The 23,119-nt window shown below is 40.4% G+C and overlaps 1 protein-coding gene across 5 annotated transcripts in view; it reads right to left on the bottom strand.

Annotated features, from left to right (window-relative positions):
- Positions 1-23,119, bottom strand: part of TMEM131 (transmembrane protein 131) — a 160,926-nt gene that overhangs the window by 25,553 nt on the left and 112,254 nt on the right. For 3 of the 5 annotated variants that reach the window (XM_075916531.1, XM_075916529.1, XM_025178646.2), the window contains exons 23-32: positions 21,084-21,228; positions 20,860-20,969; positions 20,350-20,416; positions 18,630-18,781; positions 17,939-18,081; positions 16,222-16,408; positions 14,031-14,216; positions 9,351-9,509; positions 7,633-8,228; positions 4,715-4,890 (exon numbers count right to left, since the gene is read on the bottom strand). In XM_075916531.1, the coding sequence (XP_075772646.1) occupies positions 4,715-4,890; positions 7,633-8,228; positions 9,351-9,509; positions 14,031-14,216; positions 16,222-16,408; positions 17,939-18,081; positions 18,630-18,781; positions 20,350-20,416; positions 20,860-20,969; positions 21,084-21,228 (1,921 nt within the window). The remainder of the gene's footprint in view (positions 1-4,714; positions 4,891-7,632; positions 8,229-9,350; positions 9,510-14,030; positions 14,217-16,221; positions 16,409-17,938; positions 18,082-18,629; positions 18,782-20,349; positions 20,417-20,859; positions 20,970-21,083; positions 21,229-23,119) is intronic. The other 2 variants (XM_075916530.1, XM_075916533.1) reach the window with 1 other exon arrangement.

The raw sequence follows: 23,119 nt of genomic DNA, 5'->3' as shown, positions 1-23,119 counted from the left end.
ACATCTCAAACACCACCAGTTATGGAACAGGTAACTGTCTTCAAGTGTTTGCTCATGTTCATGCCATGTGAGATGACTCCTAAGCAATACTAATGGACGTGCGTAGGAGTTCAAAGATGTAAAGCTTTGAAACTCAGCTCTGCCAAAGACCATGATGTGGTTCTGTAAATATCCTGCAGGGGAACATGTGCCAGGAAGGCTGCCAACAATGCTTATGCTCTCATCAAGTGGGCTCTTATCAGAGGTGGCAGTGGGACATGTGCTATCTCGTAACTGTCTACTGTCACAATGAAGAGCTGTGTTGCTTTACGAAAGGATTTGGCATGGTTCAGGTAAAATGCCACTGCACAGCATGTCTCCAAGGCATGTAGCAGCTTCTCTTTAGAGATCTTGTGCAGCTTAGGACAGAAAACCAGGAGGAAAATGTCCTGATCTGATATGAAAACAAAAACACCATCTTTGCCAAGAAGGCTGGATGGGATTACCGCTGTACTTTATCAGTGTAGGAGACAGTACACAGCAGTTCCGAGGTCAGTGCTTTAATCTATGACACTCATCTAGCCAGCATTACAGTCAAAAGGAAGGTGACTTTCCACCAACTGGGAAAGAGAACAAGAACCCAAGGGGTCAAAGAGCAGACCCAAGAGTCTGGAAAGAACCAGATTGAGGTCCCAATATGGGACAGGATCCCCTAACAGGAAGAAAGGGACTTTCAAGGCCCTTCAGGAATCTGACCATCATCTCATGCAAGAACACCAGTTTACCCTGGATTGGCAGATGAAAAACTGAGACGGACACCAGACGAACCTTTACAGAAGAGAGGGCCAAGTCCTGATTTTTAAGGAGCAGGTATTCCAGAATGGGCTGCAGCAAAGAGCACATTGGGGAGATCTTATGCTCAGACACCCAGTGGGAGAATCTCATCAACTTTTCCAGGTAAGTTGCTTAGTGGAGAGTTTTCTACTTTAAAAGGATTTGCTGCACCTCCTTTGAGTGGGCTTGCTCCTCTGGGATCAACCATGCAGCATCCATACTGTGTGGTAGAGGAAGGTGAGGGTGGGATGCAAGAGGCAACCGTGATCTTGAGAGGCAGTCTGGCAGTGGCTACTGAGGAGAGTTACTGTCAGATCCAACAGCATAGCATGCTGAACAAATACTGGTGCAGCCATGCCAGGACAATACAGTGACTTGAGTCTTGTCCCTCTTGATTTTGGACAGGACTCAGGAGACGAGCAGGGTGGGCGGGAACAATGTTCCCTCTAATTTTTCCATCCGTGTGCAGAATAAATTTTGTTATGTGCATCAAGGCATGTGCAGATGTTCACCACCAAGAGAAACATGTTGCCAGCTGTGAGCACTTTGCTAATCAGCTGGAAAGTATTTAAATCTCTAATGGGTGGCTTCCCAAGCACTCATTTTACAGGGAACTCAAGGTGGGAGTGCAAACTTCAAGATTCCCGACCAGGACAGGAGAAAAGCATCTGAAAGTGCACGCTTACCGAGGCTCCGCAGGGAGCAAAATTGATGACACATGTTGTTCTGCCTGGTGGTAAACATATCTACCTGGGGAGTTCCTCCACCTCAGGAAAAGCATGTGGACCACTTTTGAGTGACTACTTGTGGTGAGAAGAGGAACTGCTGCAGCAATTTACCGGTGTATTCCTGACAGGGGCCTCTAGGTGGATCGCATGCGGGAGGCAGAAATCTGATAGGCAGAGGGCCTCTTGACAGAGGGCCAATGAGTGAGCTCTCTCCCTTTCCTGGTGATGTAAAACATGGAGGCCATGTTGTCAGTCAGCACTTAAACCATTTAACCAGATAACTGCAGGACAAGAACTGCGCAGGCTAGACAAACCACCATGAGTCCTTTGATGTTAAGGGGTACCTTACACCCACAGCACACCAAGATGCATTCCCCAACTGAGGTCTGAGACATCTGACATCAGTGACACTGACAGATGCATGGTGTCAAATGGGACTCCACTGAGGACCCCTCTGGGAGCTGTCTACACTGAATGCTGGTTGATGCCAAATAGAGCAGGAGTGGGAGCATAACTGATGCAGCAATGTCAGGTGCGTATGTTGGTACAGCAACCTAGGTCTATAGTCCAGTGACTGGTACCAAGTCTGACAGAGGTTTTCACAAGACTAGCATCAAATGGAAGGGAATAGCTATGACACTCCTGGGGTTGCAGGGTCATGTTTACTCAAAGACTAGCGCCAAAGGCTCCGACTAGAAAGCAGCTCTACATGCAATGCATGATGGGACACTCCCTGTGGTAGCAAGCGAAGCCACACTGCTGGGGACCAAGAGAATGGTCCAAGGACAGGCTTACCCCTTGTTCTGGCAGCTGCTGTGTCCGGAATGGGTGACACAGAAGAACAGAATATCCAGCGCCACTTGTTGGGCCTCTGGAGTTGACAATATCTTCAGGTGATGGACTCCCATGCTGCTTTCTGGGGTGAGTCCCAGGATGGGCTAACGTGCTCAACTGAAGCTGGGGCCCAACTCCCACTTGGCAGTGATGAGCTGCCCTTCATAGGTTTAGGTTTGCTTCCTGCACTATCCTTGTTCTTGTGAGCAGATCACCGGTCTCTCTCTTCTCTCTTACCAAGGAGGTAAATTTTTGCCTGTCCAATGATGGTATCAGCAGGCAGCTGTGCAGCAAAGCTGTGGTGCTGTGCATGGAGTTCAATTGTGGCTGTTCCAGAGCCAGTGACAACTCCAAAAGGAGCACTAAGTTGGATCTCTCGCTCTCTCTTAGGCTTTGTCTAACATTGGCAATTGAGCAACAAGACTAATTGTTCACCAGTGGGCAAAACCACTCCCCCCTCAAATGACAAAAGTCTTGCCATGCACAGTGCTTGTGGTCAATAGTGCTCTCCTGCCAGCAAAGCCAATAGTGCTCATGGGGTGGTGGAAGTTTGTCAGAAAAAGTGCTGACAAACAGCATTCACACTATCTGACTTTTAGTGACAAGGCCATATCACTAAAAGCTTATATTGTGTAGACCAAGCCTCAGACAGAGCTTAAGACGTTTGCAGATATACCATCTGATGATAATATGGGACTGCCCTACGTGCGTTAAAACAGTGCGTCTCAACCTTTTTTATAACGTACCCCTTTTAAAAAAAAAGTATAAGTACCCCTAGTAGTTTTCAGACATACAACATTTTTTTTCTACTGTTGCAACACATTTGTTTAAACAACTTAATCATAGCCAGGCAGGCAATGAAATTTTTGGGTGTGAGTACTGTAGCCAGACATGAACAAAAATAATAAAGCGCTATAAAACTTAAAACAAAAATTCAGTTTTCTCCAAATTTCAGTTATGTTGACATACCCTCCAGACTTCTCTCAAGTACCCCTAAGAGTACTCATACCACTGATTGAGAAACACTGCCTTAAATAACTGGGTATGGGGAGGGAGGGGAGAGGGAGAAGAGATGTCACTGACTGGCATAGATGTTTTGCACAGATTGAGTAAACCCCAGAGAGCAGGGCATGCCTCATCCTCAAGCTAAGTCCCATCTGGGACCTTATAACTAAATAACATAGCATGGGAATTATCTAACTGATGTAACTATTTACAACAGAAAGTTTGCAATGAATACATTGGGGCTACGTCTACACTGGCCCCTTTTCCGAAAGGGGCATGCTAATTTTAAACTTCGTAATAGGGAAATCCGCGGGGGATTTAAATATCCCCCGCGGGATTTAAATAAAGATGTCCGCCGCTTTTTTCCGGCTTGTAGAAAAGCCAGAAAAGAGCGTCTAGATTGGCCCGATCCTCCGGAATAATCTAGACGCTCTTTTTCCGGCTTTTCTACAAGCCGGAAAAAAGCGGCGGACATCTTTATTTAAATCCCGCGGGGGATATTTAAATCCCCCGCGGATTTCCCTATTACGAAGTTTAAAATTAGCATGCCCCTTTCGGAAAAGGGGCCAGTGTAGACGTAGCCCACAAGAAAAAAAGCTTGCTGAACTAAAGGAACATTCTAGTACTGTCACTGGTGATAAGATGGAAAGAAGGGTAGCAGGAATTGTCCGCACCCCTTATGCCATGCCACACAAAATGCTGCTCCGGGGGTGCCAGAGCTGGTCCTCTACAGATACGGAGGGAAAAACTTCTGGCACTTGTGCAGGTCGCAAGCACATACACCTAACATGGAATGAACACGAGCGAGCACTCAAGAAAAGACGCTTTTAAGTAAAGAAATAGCAGATTCACACAACTTGACTATTTGACTTTTCTCTCATTTTACAGAACCTCTATGGCTTTTCAACTGAGGGGATATAATTATACTGTCAAATTAATGACTCGCCATCTTGAAAAGCAAAACTGATCAAACTGAATCCTAAATATTTTACATGTATTTAATCAGCTTTGCTTTCAAAATAGCAGGATTCTAGATGATATAAATTCATCAAATTAAAAACGTGCCCAAAATTTGGCTTCTGCATTCTATTCTCTAATTAGTTTTATGTTGGTTTTACAATTCATGTTTTGAGACAAAACCATGATCATGACCATTTGACCAAATACCAGTGGCTGAAATGCTGCAGCAGATTACCTAGCATCATTTGGCCTGTGTGTGAAATAAGATAGAGATGCAAGCATGTTCTAGTTCTCTTTTCTCTAAAGGAAGAATCCATGCTTTCTACCTAGGTATATGAGGGAAGCACCCTTCTATCCCTTTAACAGTTCTGTACCTCCTTCAGGAGCGGTTCTGTGTCTGGATTGGAGGTTTCTGTGGTGGTTGACGAACTGTCATCATCTGCTAAAGAATCTTTCAGTTCATCCTCCTGTTGCTTTCCCTTTCCTCTTCTCTCCTTTTCTTCCCTCTTCTTCTGTGGTTTAGATTTGCGCTGAAACGGTTTCCCTTTTCCTAAGGAGATAAAGACCGCCCCAGATTAGCAGCTGTGCTCCAAGACGAAGTATTTTGCGCCACTTTGTGCACTGAAAAACAATCCACTGCTAAGCCTCCCGAACAAGCTGTAACTCTTAAGGAGAATTAGACTGCCTTAGAATTAGAATACCTTAGCCTTTTAACATTTTCTCTGTATAATATCGTGGTTAAAAGTGAAACGTCAGACTTCTGCACATGTGTTTATACCACTTCACTTCATCTATGCAAATAGTGTCGAACCTAAAACCTTTGACCAATACTAGTACTCACATATTTACTCTCCTTGATTCTACCAACATTAGCCACCTTCTCGAGACACTGGCCACATAGCAAAGAGTCACAGAGAGCTAGCATGTGACCAGAGTTCTGTTTGAATTCTGTAGCATTTTATATTACAATTTCAACATATCAGATTGATTTTGACAATTTTAGAAATCACTAAAAGTTTTATCACTAACAGACAAAGGAAAAATGGAACTGCTCTACAGACATCAGTTGTGCATTTTTTGGTCAAAAATTGTAGTAAGATTGGCTGAGGGCATTTACAAATATTACAAGGTTCTTATGAGAGACTAACTAGTGTGTGACATTTTATTCTCTGAGCTACACTATTTTACTACAAAAAACTCCCCCCCCCCCCCGCATTTAAGCCCAAATGTTTTGAATATTGCTACAGGACAAAACAAGAAAAAAATGTATTTAAAAAAAAATCCATGAACTTATCTATAAAGTTAGATATAGCAGTTAAGATCATCCATCAGTCTCTACAACAAATTATATTTAAATATTTCTTTTTGGTTTCATACAATTTTATGCTGAAGGTATCTGAGCACACTTCCTCATATGCACAACTGCTTGAAGAATTGGCCACAAATTTTGTAAAAACCAAGTCCTAATGGATGAAGCTAATATCTAAATAAAGAAATCTTTTTTTAAAAGTGTATTAGAGGGAGATTGAAAATTAACAAGTTTTTATCAATTGTTCTACACTTTTATAATTCAAATTGTGCAACTCAAAACTGTACAGAAAAATATTAGTTCTGTGTAGACTTGTGAGGATGAAGAGCTTTTTATATATAAATTCATTTTGTTTGAGAAGATGAAAAGTTAACACAAATACTTGTCTGAAAGCAGAAAAAAAAGTCTACTACAGGTCTTCATCCCCAAGCAGAAATGATCAAGGCTGCTAACTGGCTGCTTTTTATAGAAATATGGATCTCTCTAAAGGTATTTAGAATTAGGAAAAGTTACAAGAGAAAAAAAATGATGTCTTATAAATGATACATTGGGACTTATGTGAAATGTTCTAACTTAATTTAGACTTTTGCTAAACCTGTTAGAAAAACCAGCAAGTCATTACAAGTGCATACTGCTTGAAAAATGGGTAAATAAAAGTTTGGCACTTGCAATATTTAGAACAGCTATTTTCCTCCTAAATACGTTAAGATAATCTTCCAATACATAAATTGCTGAGAACGGTTACAACTAGGAAACAAATATGAAAATTGCAGTTAAATCATGCTAGTCATTCAGTCGTTAAAAGACACCAACTTTATTTCCAGTTTTTAGAAATAAAAACTATAGTCTCCATAATTCCACTAGACCCTGATACTGTTGGAATTCTAGAGGCACCTATTCTTAAGCACAGCCAACACTTTGTATCCATCAGGAATATTTAATACCATTTGTCCATAATGTTGTTACTACGTTATATTTTTTAATCATTACAATACAAGCTAAAATTGCTCCCTGTGGTGATATAGTCTCATTCCAGGATTTCTAATTTTATCGTCTCTGTTCTCTTCCCCCACCTACATGCATCTCTAATTTTATAGTGTGTATGAAAGGCACTTGTAATATTCTATGGAAACAAGTCTGCCTAAATGTCTTACCTCCCCCACCAAAAAAGACAAATCTTATTTAAAAAAAAAAAAAAAAAAACCCTCTGCAATTATAAATCTAGTATTCTTTTTAACTAGGGTGACCCTTCAGACGTGTGTGTTACATTCAACTGGCTAATCAGAAAAGAGTTTTGGACATCAGCGCAATCAAAGCTACATTAATGAATATTTACACCCTAAGGATAAATTTCTATTAAATTCAAAATTTGTTATAAAGACTGTGTAAAAATCAAAACAATCAATGTATGTTCTTTAAGAGAATTTGATAAATTAAAAGGTGCACATTTAAAGAACTATAAAGGCAACCTACCTTCATACAGAGATTAACACGGTATAAAAAATAAATTCAAACAGGTACAATTTATTACCTTGCAGACAGCCTAACGTTGAAGACTGTCACAACTGCAAGTGCTAGGCATAAAAAATTCCATTCTGACAATACTGTATTGATTCACTAAGCCCACTTTTCAGTTTTTAGAAGCTTGCTTCCCTTTCCCAAAACTAATCATATGCCAAAAGCCAGAAAGAAAGTAATTTCAAAAGATTTCTAAATCTATCCATTGGTTTTCAGTAAAAACCTATTTCATATAAAACTTGCAAAGAAACTGTGTCCAATGTTGAATGGACAATGCCAATATCATCGAGAGAAAAAGGAAGTGTATGATCCCTTCTGAAGATCATGCATGAAAGTTCTGGTACAGTTGAGAAGTTAGCAGCTTACACTATGAAATTGTAAAATTTTATATTTACCAGTTCAAATCTCACTCCCGGCTGTCATAATGTGTCACCCATATCACTAAGCAAAGCAGAGTTGTATTACCTTTGTTTTTTGTTATTGGAGAAGGGGGCTGCTCTGTGAACACATCTGGGGAAGGGGATTCTGGGTGGTCAAACTCTTTGTCCATGGTTTCTATAAGACCAGCAATATCTGAATCCTCTGAGCTGTGCCTTGTGTTGCTAGGACATTCGGGATGTGAAGGGCTAAGAAGTGGTGATTGTGACAATGAACTTTCAGTCTGTAGCTCTTGTTGCTGAGGCACTGTTGGTATTGGCTGTTGGGAGTGTTGTTCTAGCAGAGCATGAGAATGCTGCTGGTTTGTTTGTTGGCTCTGCTTCGCCCCCCTGGATCGTCTGCCTACTGCAGGATTCTGAGCTATAGCACTTGAATCCAGGATAAGGGGACCCGCTCTGTTAGATGACTGCATGGAAGCTGCCTGTAGGGAAGTCCTGCTACCAACATTTGAATTGTTTTTAGTTTTAACATTTTCAACATCTGTTGAATTTCTATTGCTGTGCAGATGTGCTGTTGGATTGCATTGCTTATGACTTCCTGTGCTGGATCGTGATGAGGAACCACCTGCTCCATAGATTCCTCTGGAGGAACTGTGATTAGAATCCGATCCAAGTGCATTCAAGCTGGAAGAAGATTTAAATACACAATAAGTGTGGTTTAAATACACAGTGGGGCTACGTCTAGACTGGCATGATTTTCCGCAAATGCTTTTAATGGAAAAGTTTTCTGTTAAAAGCATTTGCAGAAAAAAGGTTCTAGATTGGCATGGACGCTTTTCCGCAAAAGCACTTTTTGCGGAAAAGCATCCTTGCCAATCTAGACACGGTTTTGCACAAGAAAGCCCCGATCGCAATTTTCACCATCGGGGCTTTTTTGTGCAAAACAGTTTTCAGCTGTCTACACTGGCCCTTTTGTGCAAAAGCATTTCCGGAAAAGGGCTTTTGCCCGAACGGGAGCAGCATAGTATTTGCGTAAGAAGCACCGATTTCAGACAGTAGGAAGTCAGTGCTTTTGCGCAAAATCAAGCGGCCAGTGTAGACAGCTGGCAAAAACTTGCCAGTCCAGACGCAGCCTAAGTGTTTATTTCTTTACATGAAGAAGAGTAATTAAATCATTTAGTAATCCTAAACTACACAGTTCTTGGCTGCCTATAGACATGCAACACAAAACCCCCCTTAAGGTTCAACTGACAAATCATTAATACATAATATCCACTATCCACTTATTTACATTTGTGGACAAATGACAACAATACCATATAGTACAAGTGGGAAAGAATATTAGGTGTGTTTCCTTTTCAAAAAAAGCTCTCTGGGCTAGTATATTTTTTGTAAAGGTATAGTCAGGGTCCTGGCTCCAGAGAAGCACTTTCCACGTCACAACAATCATAAATAAAAAGATTTCACAGTCTGTTCAAAAGCAACTGTCAGTCCAAATTTGGCCCATGTTTGTCTATTGACTACCCTGCCCCAGCAGAGAGCCCAAAGCAGAAAAAAAATGTGCCCCGGTCTGGTGCGTTGTACTTGTTTGCTTGTTTTTTTTTTTTTAAAACAGGTTCTATGTAAATTCTCATGCTGACTTTTACAAAAAGCTAGAATTCTTTCATCTTCCACACTATTTGGATGGCCTCAAGTTCTTGCTGTATTACCAGTCCCTTTTGTTAGGAGAGTAACTTTGATTAATCTCTTGTACTAGGGAGAAATATTACTTTCCATGGGGTCTTGTCCATATTCATTTGTACTTACTTTCCATCAGATGAAATTCCAACGATTCTCCTGAGATCAAATGGCCTTCCCATATCAAAGGGAGGGTTTGATGCCTCAAAGGACAGGCGCCTCCTGAATGGCTCCCAAATTCCTTGAGCATCTAAATAGGCTGTTCCAATTACCAAGAGAAAAAGTACACTATAGGAAACAAGAAAAAAAAAACCCACATTGGTTTTGTTATTTTAGGAATGACAAGGTTGAATGCTACATGCATTTTCTGCCAACAAATCAAAAACTAAAAGGTTAATAGTACCCCAAAAACAATTTTATATGTTGGTGAAAAGAGCAAAATCCTAGTGTGAGATAACTATTTAACACCTCAATGTACACATATCACTATGGGAGTTACAATTAAAGTGCAAAAAGAAGAGACATTATCCTCAAATGAAAAAAAGCTATGGAAAAAATAAGTTATGCTCTTCTATATGGGGAAAAAGCCTGGATTAGTTCCCTAGGTAGACACACTTATACTGTACTACATGTACTAATAAAGAGGGATGTAAAAATGGTTAAAAGTAACTGTGTATCTTAAAAATCCTAGCAGTTACACATGCTGTGGGCCCTGCAGTAGGCTTACACTGCGGGGCCAGCAGCTGGCTTATAGCATCCCAGCATGATCTACATAGTACAAGCCGGTTCCCAATGTGCATCAGCTCCCGGACCTGCTTCCGGGAAGCTGGCTGCTTCCCCACACGGAGCCCTGATACTGCAGAGCCCTACTAGCTCCCAGCCCCACTCTCAGGGAGCCAGCTGCGCTGTGGGCTCTGCAGTATAAACTTTATACTGAAGAGTTTACAGCATGGGGCAACAACTGGCTCCCTGGGAACAGGGCTGGAAGTTGGGAGCTGGCACAGGTCAGTGACGAGTTTTGCCGTAACTGATGTTTATCAGTTAACTGTTTAAATTCTTACATCCCTACTAATAAGAATGTCCATATGGGAAGTTAGTGCAGAATAACTACTGGACTTTAAATGCACAGCCTCACTTATTTTGCAATAGCTTCCCAAGCTAGACAAGCCCTTAGTTAAATGCCGTGTGTGTGGGGGGGTCCACTAGCTTCTCTGGAACACTACAAAGGAATTTATTTCAAGAGCAGGGACCCTCAACAGAGAGAGTCTTGCCATTGTTCACTGAGTGTTCAAATTTATGTACAGTCTTTCCCAGATAATGATCTCCTGCAGTACGATACAGGGTGAGATGTAGTCTCCCAAATAACTAAGCACAAGGCCAGTAGCACTAAAAGAAAATTATAAAACTTCTGAATTCCACTAAGAAGCAAACAGGAAGCTACTCCAGACTCTAATGTCCAGGAGTTATGCACTTGTGTTCGTGTGTATCACCACATTGTGGAAGAAGTGTAAGTTTCCAGGTGGACTTAGAAGTATCTCTAGCACAGGGGTTGACAAACTTTGGTATGCAGTCCATCAGGGGTAATCCACCAGTGGGCTACAAGATGTTTTATGTTGATGGTCTGCAGGCACAGCCCCTCGCAGCTTCTCACCAATGGCTGGAAATGCTGAATTGCAGTCACTCGGAGCTGTAGAGGGCGGGCCGTGCCTGTAGACAGTCAATGAAAACAAAATGTCTTGCAGATGCCCAGATTATCCTCCTGATAAATTGCATGCCAAAGGTTGACAATTCCATCTCTGGGGGGGATGAGAGATAACGGTTTCTGAAGCAGAAATTAACTTATTTCAGTCACCCTAGCTCTATTCTCCTCCTCCCATATTTTTGACAGCTTCTTGATATTTCCACTGTGTGAAATGAAGTACCAGTTGACAAAAAAAGTTACACAAAGATGCAATAAAAGGGTAAGGAAAACAGATTAATCAAACAGGGAAACCTCTCCAGATCAACACTATTTAAAAGAGTAGAATTCTGGCCTTAGTTACTAATTCCTGTCAAGGCCACAATGGTACCCAGGGGTAGGGGAGAGGAAATGAGGGGAGGAGCATAAGTTAGTATCTGATTTGACACACAGAAAACAGGATAAATATTAATTCTTGGGTAAAAATGTCATGAGCAAATAAAATGATACTAGATGGATTAAAATACTGTCAGATTTAGTGTGCAGACTAAAAGCACTATTGAAAACAAGCAGGAAATAACCATACATTCATTTCTCCCCCCCCCCCCCCCCCCCCCAGTAAGTGTTTATATAACACACTGTTGCTTGGGTAAAAAAAGGGCTACTATATACTTTGTCTATTTAGATTGTAAGCTCCTCCTGGAATGGACTCACTCACTATGTGTTTGTATGCTGCCTAGAAAAATGGGCCCCAGCGAGGCTGTTATGTGCTACTACAACACAAAATAGTATTAATTTAGGGCAGATGGCAATGAAGAATACCACTTCAACTGGAAATGCACAGAGACTTTAGGGAGGCAGACCAACAACTCAAAATGGAACTAGATCTGGACATTAGGGCTAACATTGCCACTTGTGCAAAAAAATGCCACAGGACATTTAATAACTATGAGTTAAGAAGTGAAGGATTGCATCTCAACTGAAAGGCTGCACACTGTCTTTATCAGCTCCTGCACCATTTAAAGCTAACAAGAGAATTTGCCAAGAAAAAAAAGTGAATTAGTTATGTTATGACCAAATAACCTCTAGTTTATTTGTATATGGTACTTGGGCCTACAGCTTGTCCCCTGGATCCTTCCATGAGGTTAGAGGGCAGGAACATGACAATGTTCCCACATTAGGTACTGGTACTTATATTGTAGTTATAAGCAGGTGGTGAGACAGTGTTTTGTAACTCTGTCTAACAAAATACAGATTGGACCTCCCAAAACTGGGACTCCCTCATCTGGCAACATCTACGGTCCAGCAAGACCATGGGTTTTCCCGGACCAGGGAGTCCTGGATGGGAGCCCCAGTGGCAAGAAGGCTGGCAGTTCAGAGCCTGGTGAGGCTGGGCTGCGACTGGCAACGGAGCCCTGGTAGTGCAGTAGGGGCTGCGGCAGATCTAGTAGCAGGGTCAGGGACATGGCAGTTGCAGCAACCGTGGTAGTAGGGCTGGGGCCAGGGATGTGGTAGCCCTGATAGCGGGGCCAGGGCAGTTCAGGGTGCCGGGGCTGCAGCAGCATGGGGGGAGGGGAGAGGGGAAGTGGCTGCTGGGGCCAGCAGTGGGGAGGGAAGGTGGTATGGGGAGCAGATAGCAGGGGTCCTCCTCTGGTCCGGCAAATTCCCTCATTTGGGACCAGTCAGGTCCCGAGGGTGCTGGACCAGAGTTCCAACCTGTACTACGAAGCATATACAAAATCCCACAGAAAGCTGTACAATTTGAACAGAAAATGTTAGAACTAACAATGACCCCTGTATTATTTACCTAGTGAACAAACTATTAAGCTAAAGTTAAGGTTGCAAGTAGTCAGCAACTATTTAGGGGGAGAAAAACTATGAAGCTGTACTGCTCAAAAGGCGAAGTGTTGGAATGTATGTCAACAAACGATTCCATCATGCTTTAACCTCCTTTATCCATTCCTTCCATTGTTCACAAAACACTGAAAATATGATAAACTTAAAAAATCCAAAAAATAGTCTGGTAGCACTTTAAAGACTAACAAAACATGAAGATGGTATCATGAGCTTTCGTGGGCACAGCCCACTTCTTCAGCCAAACACCTTAGCACGGATCTAAACTAAACTTCAGAGCCAGAATCACTATGAAAGATGGGTTGTAGAGGATATACGATTAGGGCAACTTTTCAGGTTCACATCATCTGGTGAAAGTGTTTCTATGTATACCAAACACTTACAGTACTACAGTATTTTTTATGCTGGGAAACTAATTCAATATTCACTAAAAGGAAAAAAAACTACTTTTTGAAACAGTAATACCATTTGTTGTAACATCCTGGGTAGGTGGGGAGGGAAGTTTTTTTCAGATTTCACAAACTAATATGAAGTAGTGCAGTTCAGCCTACGAAGCGTAATACATTTTCAATTCAAAGGCTAGTAATCTCTTTTATGATGGTAAATTCAATGACATTTTCTGAAAGATTTTGTGCTTTTTTAATCTGGTGTATTCAGAGGCTACTATGTAACCTAAATAACTGATGGTATCCTATTTTAAATGTTTTACATATGACTGAACTATGTCCTTCAGCTTCTCAGAAATTCCATTATTAGTATCATCAGTTGTCTGTCACACAGAGATGGCAGCAGAATTAAATCATTCAAAAGGTATTTGCTGCTAAACTTAAGTAAGTCTTTATCTTTGGGTCATATCTCCTTAATGTGCAGCACTGCCAAAGGGTATCATCTCCAAAAGGAGCCATGTTTAACAACATTGTCTCAGTTCATAACTTAATGTAACTAAACCAGACTTGAATCATCGACAATCATCGGGATTAACACAAGTACAATATTTGATCGTAGCAAAGATGTTCTGGGCAAACACAAACTATTTTATACTAGTTTTGCACAGAAAGTTACAATTCCCAACGTCATGGTATTAGCCCAAAATCCATAGTAATCTGCACCTTTTTTCCCCTAACTTCCTTATAATAAAATATTTTACATCAATTATCAATTGCACTGTATGCAAAAGGTATCCTAAATTATACTAAAATCTAAGCATCAGCGCTCTGTATTTTGTATTCATAATTAGACAATTCAATGTACATTATGCGGGTACAAGCAACTCATACCTCATAATTCCTGAGATAATTATGTACAGTGCCAACTCCCAGTTGGGTCTGGGCAGGGCTTCTGCACATGTTGCTAACATATGATATGGCAGGGATGCATTCAATACAAATATAAATTCAGAGCCTCCTGCTGTAATGAACTTCAGTTCACGAATTACTCTGGAAGCAGTGAAATCAGGTGTAAACCTGAAAAAGTAAGTGCACGTTGTTACAACTGTTCATATATTAAGTCTGGCAAAACAAATTAAGTTGTATATAATTTACATTATTCATCCTTTTCATATTTAAAAAAAATAATTGTAACTCCAATGACAAATCTGGGGAGGTTTGCAGAAACTGACTGAATCAGTAAAATGATAATTAGTTTCCCATATGTCCTAGCCAAATAGTATCTATGCATATTATTTGAATAACAAACAATGAAATCAGCCTAGCAAGTATATAAACAGAAAAAAGATATTCAGTAAGAGGGGGAAGATTAAGGCCTAGAAATAAGACCGTATCAGAGGGTAGATTTATCTTGCAGATGAAGCCAACCGGATATAATGCTTGGAATTATAGCTGGATCATTTTTTTTCTTTAAGAAAAAAATCAAACTAAAATTATGTAAAAAATACAAAATTTTAGAGTGATCATAATTAAGCAATGAAACAGATCATCAAAGTGGAAAGTTTGTCACTTCAAGTCAAGATTGAATACAGTAATTCCTCATTTAACACGGTAGATAAGTTTCAGAAAATGATTGTGTTAAGTGAAAACGTGTTACGTGGGGTCAATTTTCCCATTGAAAATAATGGAAAAGGTGGGGGTTGCGTTTCAAGCGCACATGTGCATGCAGCTCCAGCCTGCATTTGTTAGCAACTGGGACTGGGACATAAGGTTGGGGGAGAAAGGGGACTGGGTTATAGCAGGGAGGGGAAGTGTTTGTCTCTGGGGAAGGGAAGGACAGGGGAGGGGGCTTGTGGCGCCTGGGTTTCCCCAGTTGGCCGGTCACCGGCAGCTGCACGAGGCTTACCTTGCCTCTGGAGGTTCACCGCTCGCTGTGCAGTTCCCCAGTGACCCCCTCTGGCTGGATGCCTTGCGTCCAGCCAGAAGGGGTCACCAGGGAACTGCGTGGCGAGCCGCTAATCTCCACCGCTTTGTAAGGAGGCAGACGAAGTTCCGTGCAGCTGCCGTTGACCGGCGAGCTGGGGAAACCCAGCCATCAGCTGCAAGCGCAGGGCGGAGGAGAGGGAATGAAGCATCCGGACAGAGTGGGTCGCTGAGGAACAGCACGGCGAGCGGAAAACCTCTGCCACTTTGCAGGGAAAGCCTCACACAGCTGCCAGCCACCGGCCGGCCCTAGGGGAAATCGTGTTATTGTGGGAACGGGTTGTGTTGTTCGAAAAATGTTCCCCCCAAAAAATCGTGCTATCACAAAAATGTGTTAAGCGGACATGTGTTAACTGAGGAATTACTGTATCGTTCTAGAAAGCTATGCTGTAGCCCCATTGCCAACAACTGAGCTTGATGCAGGTATTACTAGGTGAAATTCTATGGCCTGTGCTAAATGAAGGCCAGACTAACAATTGGACTGTTCCTTTACAGTCTTAAATTCTTTGAATTTTTAAGTAAAGGCTAATCAATTAGTAAGTAATAGAAGTATTAAATACCAGCAGGGCCCAAACAATTTTTGGAGTAGAGGGTCCTTTTTTGTATCCAACTTCTGATTAAAACACCCCCTACCATTTCAGTCACTGCTGCCTACATAAAGCCTCCAGAGTAAAAATGCTATACATTATGATAGGGCCACTCATACAAAAATGGATCCTCTTCAGTACACATTGCAATGAACCAAAAGGACATGTCTATATTCTGTGTTATCCCTAAATGAAGCTGTATAAATAGAGGCATATTACAAAAATTCCAAGTTGGTTTATCACCATCCTGTAAATACAATACTGTACTCAGCTATGAAATCTCATAAGTTCTTGCAAACAGTTCATTTCTTCTCTAAAAGTGGAATCAAGTTTTGCAATCTTTGTACAGAAGAAAATTAAGAAGCTCAAAATTTATTTTTTTTTTTAAAAAGGGGATTTAACCAACTCCAATTTCTTATTGAGTAAAGCTTTTGAATATGCATTTCCTAATGTAAGACTATTCTCATCTATACAAGGAAAATGGCTTCACTCTTCAACAATAATGTACTTACAATATGACAATGTCTTTAGAAGCATTGGCACTTAGTGCAAACTCCTGACAGTTAACAACTTTAAATCCATATCCCTCACAGGTATAGCCACTGATTTCCATGGACTTCACATTAACCTGAAGCTGCCCTGTGTTCTCCACTTTGAACGTTCTTTTCAGTGTGAAATTTGGTTCTTTTAATTTCATTTCTAAAAAAAGGTACAGAACAAAGCATTGAGGATTATGTTAAACCAGCAACAGTACAATAAATGCATTATCTAGAAAAAATGTTGCATAATTCAGTTTCTGCCATCGTCGCTAAGCCCAAAAGCAACACTAGGAAATAGTGTTAGTTAGGAAATAGTGTTAGTTAGGAAATCGTGTGTGGTCAGAAGTCCTGACCTTTGGACAAGATATTGCAACAGAAGTCTCTGCAAATACTGTCTGATGGCTGTTATGTAGAATAGTTGTTGTCCAATTCCATAGCATTCTATTTCCTCATTAAAAACTGGAGAAAGCTAATGAATTGAGACAGTTTATAAACTGTTAATAAACCTGCTCACCCCAAAGTGTGTATCGGTGTATGCTATTGTTCATTACTCTGTCTACTCTGCATGTGTACTCGGCTGTCTGCTTTGCTCTTGTATTAGCAGCATTTAACTGAACTTTGTAAACATTATTTTCAGATAGAGTGTGCAGTTATGATCTGTACTCACATTAAATTCTTTTCTGTCCTGAAAATAAAGCTCATAGATGACTTCAAAGACAACAAAGTCAGCATTTTTAAGAGAAATGTGGCTTTTAAGAGATTACACTGCTAGTGGAAAATGAATACATATTTAGAGGTTAGAACAGAGTTTTCAAACACATCACTCAATGGAGAAGGGTTTGTCTAATCATGTACATTTCTTTATGAATAGCCAGACATACCATGGGTATCTAGCAAAGGCTGAGGGCCAGATCTTCTTGACTAGTTCCTGAGACCCAATTCCTCTGGAGATATGGGCATTCAGGGCCATCACAGTCCCTTCTCTCACAAGTAGGCTTCAGAGTGTGGAGCAGTACATGACAGAACATGTCAGATAGTGGGCCTCCCATAAATATTTGCTAGATAAATTAGTTCTGACAGGGAAACAGCCCTGAGCAATCACCCTCTCCTGCACCTCTCACAAACTGTTCAGTTATTGAGGGCTTCTGTCTCCACTCTTTTGCTCTTAAAAACTGAGGTTGTATAGCCTCTAGTATCCATCACTTTAAATTCAAGTAAAACGCTACAATACCTTCATCTGTATGTTTACATTTCTTATTTTTTTTGTCAGTAACAAAATACCTAAGACTTCATGAAAAATAAAAAATTTTGCTCAGAAATATTGTTTGCATATTGAAATTCACACATTTTATGTATTTTTGAGATTCACTTCTTCTAAATCAGCGGTACCCAATTTTTTCCAGATGGGGACCAATTTTGATAATTCAGGAAAACTGGTGACCCAGGGCAATTCAAAAAAATGTGTGAATGCCTCCTTAAGAGCCACCTGGGGAGACACCTGGCAACCTTTTTGAAATGTAATGGCAACCCATATTTGGGTCCCGACCCATAGGTTGGGAAACCCTGATCTAGAAGTTATAAAATAAGAAGGAAAATTATATTTTCTAGTTACTGCAGGTATTGGTAGTTATATACGCTAGAAGTTATGAGATTTTCTGTTCAGTGCAATAGGTCTTCCTAGAATACTCACTTTCTGAACAGTCTTTTAATAATGCTTCAGTGATCTTAAAACGTAAAGAACTTCCTGGCCCAGGAGGCTTGCCTGCAACCCTCAGGCTTTCAGTTGTTCCTTGGCCTTCTACCATTATAGTATCTATTACAGTCAAATTATTTCTGTATAAAGGGAATAGGGAAAGAAGAAACATTTAGCAAAATTATGCACTCTACAGCTGTCGCAAACATGTTCACAAACTGTAACCTTATATCCCAATTTTAGAACAGTTTTACATATATGAGTAAACACTTATTCCCATGCATAATTCTTTGCAGAAACAAAGGTTAAAATAAACTTTGGTAAAGGAACTCATGAATTCCTACATAGACTTTCAAACACTAAACCAATTTAATTAAGCAAGACTATTTTAAGACAAATAGTTTTGACAAGTCCCTACTTTCAATACAAAAGTATAGACGAACTCAAAAGAATTTTAACAACTTAATGAAGAAAACATACGAGCAATACATGAATACTGGAAGATATTAACTGAATGCCTTTGACTACTGTAAATCGCAGTGTAACGTATACAAACTAAATCCATCATTCTAAACCCTGGAGATCCTATAGTTAATCTTGAAACAATGGATCAATTTATTATTCACGCATGTTAAAATGAGTAACCTACAGAAATAACTCAAACCCAACTCACAGAGACCTACCATACCTGATGATAATTAATGATGTCACAGTCTTATTAAGAACTGGAGTAAATTTTACTTTGACAGATTTTCGTTCCCCAGGCTTTAAAACTACGTTTAAAACTGAATGTCGAGATAAACCCTCTGCAAATCCTGTAGTGCTCTGCAATGGCTGAACCTTAAGACAATGAAAAATAAAAACCACTTTTTAAAATAGGGAATTTTGTATAGATTCCACTGAATACTTGCAAACTATATTTTCTAAAAAAATTCTCATATCAAAATGTGCTTCCTGATGAAGTTGTTTAAAATACTTGATTTGCCTAAAGTCTTTTAATTCTCTATCAGATCTCAAAGGTAATTTTTTTTTGTTAAATACAAACATTTATTCAGGACAACATCCATCATCGACTTTAAGTTCCCTTCAAGTAAGATACAAATAGTTTTAAATCAAGTAAAGTCTGATCAGGCAAAAAGAACAGATTGCAGTTATACTGCCACCCGTTGAAATGCAACATTAGTTATTTAACTTTTAAGCTACCATAGACTTTAATAGAAAAAACAAAAGATCTACAGCATAAAAATTCTACTTTTATTACTAACTTCAAAGTAGTGCAACAAATTCACCATGACAAATGATAGCAATATGACCCACACTACATACACCTGGGTTCTTAAAACCCAGAGACATTCAAGGGTTTGTTTCATGTGCATCTCTAACACTAATATTACAACTTTACAATTATATAGTGCTTCACATCTTTTAAGTGGTATACGATTATTAAATCTTCAACACAATTACAAAGGCAAAAAGGAGAACACAAACCTAAAATGGAAAATTTTCTAAATAGGGCTGTCAAGTGATTAAAAATTTTAATAGTAATTAATCGCATGCAACTCCCCTTTGAAATGCTGTTGCAGAATTTCAACTGGGCAGCGCTGTATGGAGCCCATGATCAGCTGGAGTTCCCCTTTAAGATGCCAAAGCAGCACTTCAAAGGGGCAGTGCATTAGGAGACGGGGATCAGATGGGGACTGATCCCCAGCTCTGCTGTTGCAAAGCCTCTTTGAAGTGCCAGAGCAGCACTTCAAAGAGGCAGCACAGCATTACCGCCTGTGATAAATGCATTGATTTTTTTTTAACGTGTTAATCCTGTCCTGCGTTAATCGCAGGCATTAATGCAGGTCAACTGACAGCCCTATTTCTAAAGTGACTTTTTGCTAATCGTCTTACTGTAAGAAAACACTGGTTTATATAAGAAAGGAAAACAACCAACTAGGTATAGCTTAAACTGACTAACTGGAGAAAAAAATAATATGTATTTATACATTAGATAAGAACAACTGCTTGGGGGGGGGGGGGAATCACAAGTACAGTTTTGACTGCCAAAAAGTTCTGAACCAAGAGTGAAGTGATGGATGTCCCACTAGCTGGTATTTAAAACAAGCATCTGAAACTATTCTGTAGGGAATATTTTTAAATCAGTAAGGGAATGAATAAATAAGCCAAGAAGTTATTTTCAATCTTTAAGTCTATGATTACATAAAAGACTCAAAGGGAAAAAAGTTAAATGTGAAGTACAACCAAAAACTTTCAAGAAAACTGTTTTACAATTTCTGTTAACATATCCAACAATCATCAGATGTCATTCATAATTCTGAAGTCTAGGTCTGCACCTTTGTTATACAATATTTGTGTGGCTATATAAAAAGTTTGAATAAAAGTAAGTATTCTGAAATACTCACAGAGTTTCTGGAAACCTGGAATTCTAGTGTTCTTAAATGGAAATTTGTTGGCTTACTCAAATTAAACCTGAAATATAAATATATGCATCTTACTAAACTGTATTACAGTCAGATAGAATATCCAGGTATTAATGAAGTTCATATAACTGACAACAGGCCCTATATAACACTTTAAAATAATTTTTGGATTTCAACACTAACCAAAAGTCTAGGATTTATATTAAGGCAACTGTAAAGAAGACTAAATTTATAAAATGGCCACTCATTTTTCTTATTTTGCTTGGTCTCTCTTGTCCACTCTGTGTTCCAAAGCAGAAAATCTGAAGCATTTGCTTAGCTGATCAGTGCTGCCACAAACTGATGGCTGGCAAAGGAGGTGTACTAAAGTTTCTTTATCTTTTCATTTCCCATTTATACTATAGCTCTGAATTCTCTCTACAACACCACTGTTAACTGCTGTGTTGATGGCATCAAAGCAAAAGGAGTTTAAATATTCCAAACTATACTTACCGCTCTATTAATTTGTCTACAAAAGCTGATGGGTTGGAATACAGAGCTAAGGGAAGGAACTGAACATAGACAGGAACATCTGCAGGGTTTTCTAGAAGAATTTCTTCTTCCTAATACAAACAACAATTTGACATTTACATTAATATTAATAATTAATATAGTGAAACTTTTCCAAACATTAAGACCTATTTAAAACTATGCTGTGTCACTGTTAACACACATACACTTACTGACGAGCTGTTGGTATTGGTAAGCGGGAAACTTAAATGGCGTTGTGAGCTGAGTATGGATGGCCAGGCCAGTTCGGCTGTGATTTTCAATATTACATCCTTCTGGAGATCAGTGTCCACTTCAAACATGGCACTCAATCTGAATTTAAAAAAAAAGAAAAAAGTTATAAAATCCACCATGATCTGACAGTGGAATGTCAATAGCCAAACAGCAACATTTTGTTCACTTTCCATGCATTCTGGAAAATACAAATATTTTGGAATGCACAATTCTCCAGTATATTCTTACTTTTGTAAAAACATTTGTGCTCAGGAGCAGCCTGAGGCCGGCTGCAGCAGCTGGCATCCTAGGCAGGGCGGTGCAATTGGCGCCCCTGCCTGCATGGTCTCGGTGCCCCGTGACATCATCATCGGGCACCCGGACCAGAGGCGACCTAGGCAGCTGCCTAGCTCGCCTAGGCTCACGGGCCGCCCCTGTTTGTGTTTTACCTGTATTTACTTTCTTCAGGTACCAGAATATTCTTGTTACAAAGGTGTTTTATGGCACTTAGACCATAACTAAGGCTCTGAGTACAGTGGTGCTAAAAAGGAGTTGTAAATCAGTTACACCTGAATCTTTTCTTATTTTAATATATATTGTTAAATAGCATAAAAATCCATGAGACGGGATATGAAAAGTTAACGGGAAGCATTAACTGATAAGCATTTGCTTATTGGTTAACCGGTTACACACTAACGTCCCTAAATCAGACCCAAGTGAGCCCTAAAAGTTCAAATCAGAAATCAAGGAAAAAATCTAAAATTCAGGGTGGATAAAAATCAATGATAAAAAATAAAAAATTAGATATTGTATTTTTAATACTAAATTTCTCTCATTTGAAATAGTTACAATTAAATCTCATCACAAACATGCTACACCTACACTTACAGTACAACAAAAATGAATTAATGGCTATAGTCTGTCCAGCCTACTACCAGCTCTTGCTTCTGGAAAATTCTGGGTTCTGAACTTTTTAACAGAGAGAGAAAGATGTTTAATGCAATCACGATTATGGCTACATCTAGACTGCAGGTTCTTTCAGAAGGAGCTTTTCCGGAAGAGATTTTCCTGAAAAACTTCCAAAAAAGAGTATCTATACAGCAAAAGTGCATCAAAAAAGCGATCCGCTTTTTCGAAAGATAGCGTCCACATTGATTGGATGCTATCTCACATAAGGCCACCCAGAACCAGTTCAGGCAGGGCATTAGGTCACCAGTTGCTTCTGAGTGCTGTTGCCTAAGCCTAGCTGAGACACGCACCTAAAGGGATGTTCCTGGAGAGCCATTTTTCTGCTTCTGCTGCGTGCTTGCCTACCTCTCTGAGGCACAGCAAAGCTCCTGAAGTGCGTGCTCTGGTTGCCCAGCTTTTTTGGGCACCACAGCTTTTTTCTTTTTGCCATGGAGCTAGAGATGCCCCCGGGCATGTAATGGCCCCACATGGCCATGCTGCAGTTTCTGCAGCAGTTTGTGCCAGATGCCTTCATAGCCCTGCATGAGCTTGACACCAAGCTCATTCTTGAGACCCTCTCCTTGTGTGTGGGAGCAAGAACTGGACAACTGCACCCCACAGTGGAGAGACTTTTCTCGAGGCTGAACATCAGTTCTGACCTGGTGGGACTGGCTGGTTATGGAGCAGTGCGACAACCAACAGTGGCTCCAAAACTTCCACATACAGAAGGCCATATTTTTGGAGCTGTGTGCCTGGCTTGCCCCTCCCCTCTGATGACACGACACTCACCCTGTGGCCCTTCATCCGCCTGGAGAAGCTCATCACCCCCAAGGCATTCTGGGGATGCAGTCCCTGTCCAGGGAGTGGGGATGGGGTGGGGGAAGAGTCCTGGAAAAGGGGGTTTCTGGGGGGGTTGTGCCGTCCCACCCTCTCACAGCTCTGCTGCTCTGGGGGATGGGGGCGGGTTGGCTCCAGAGGTTTTGGGGAGGGGGGTACCTCCCAAAGGCTCAGGCTCCTTCTCATTCTCTGTTTTGTGTGTTTG

This window comes from Pelodiscus sinensis, chromosome 1, assembly GCF_049634645.1.
Source record: "Pelodiscus sinensis isolate JC-2024 chromosome 1, ASM4963464v1, whole genome shotgun sequence".
Classification (NCBI taxonomy): Eukaryota; Metazoa; Chordata; order Testudines; family Trionychidae; genus Pelodiscus; species Pelodiscus sinensis.
The sequence above is the reverse complement of the archived record's forward strand: the minus strand, read 5'-3'. Positions and strand labels throughout refer to the sequence as shown.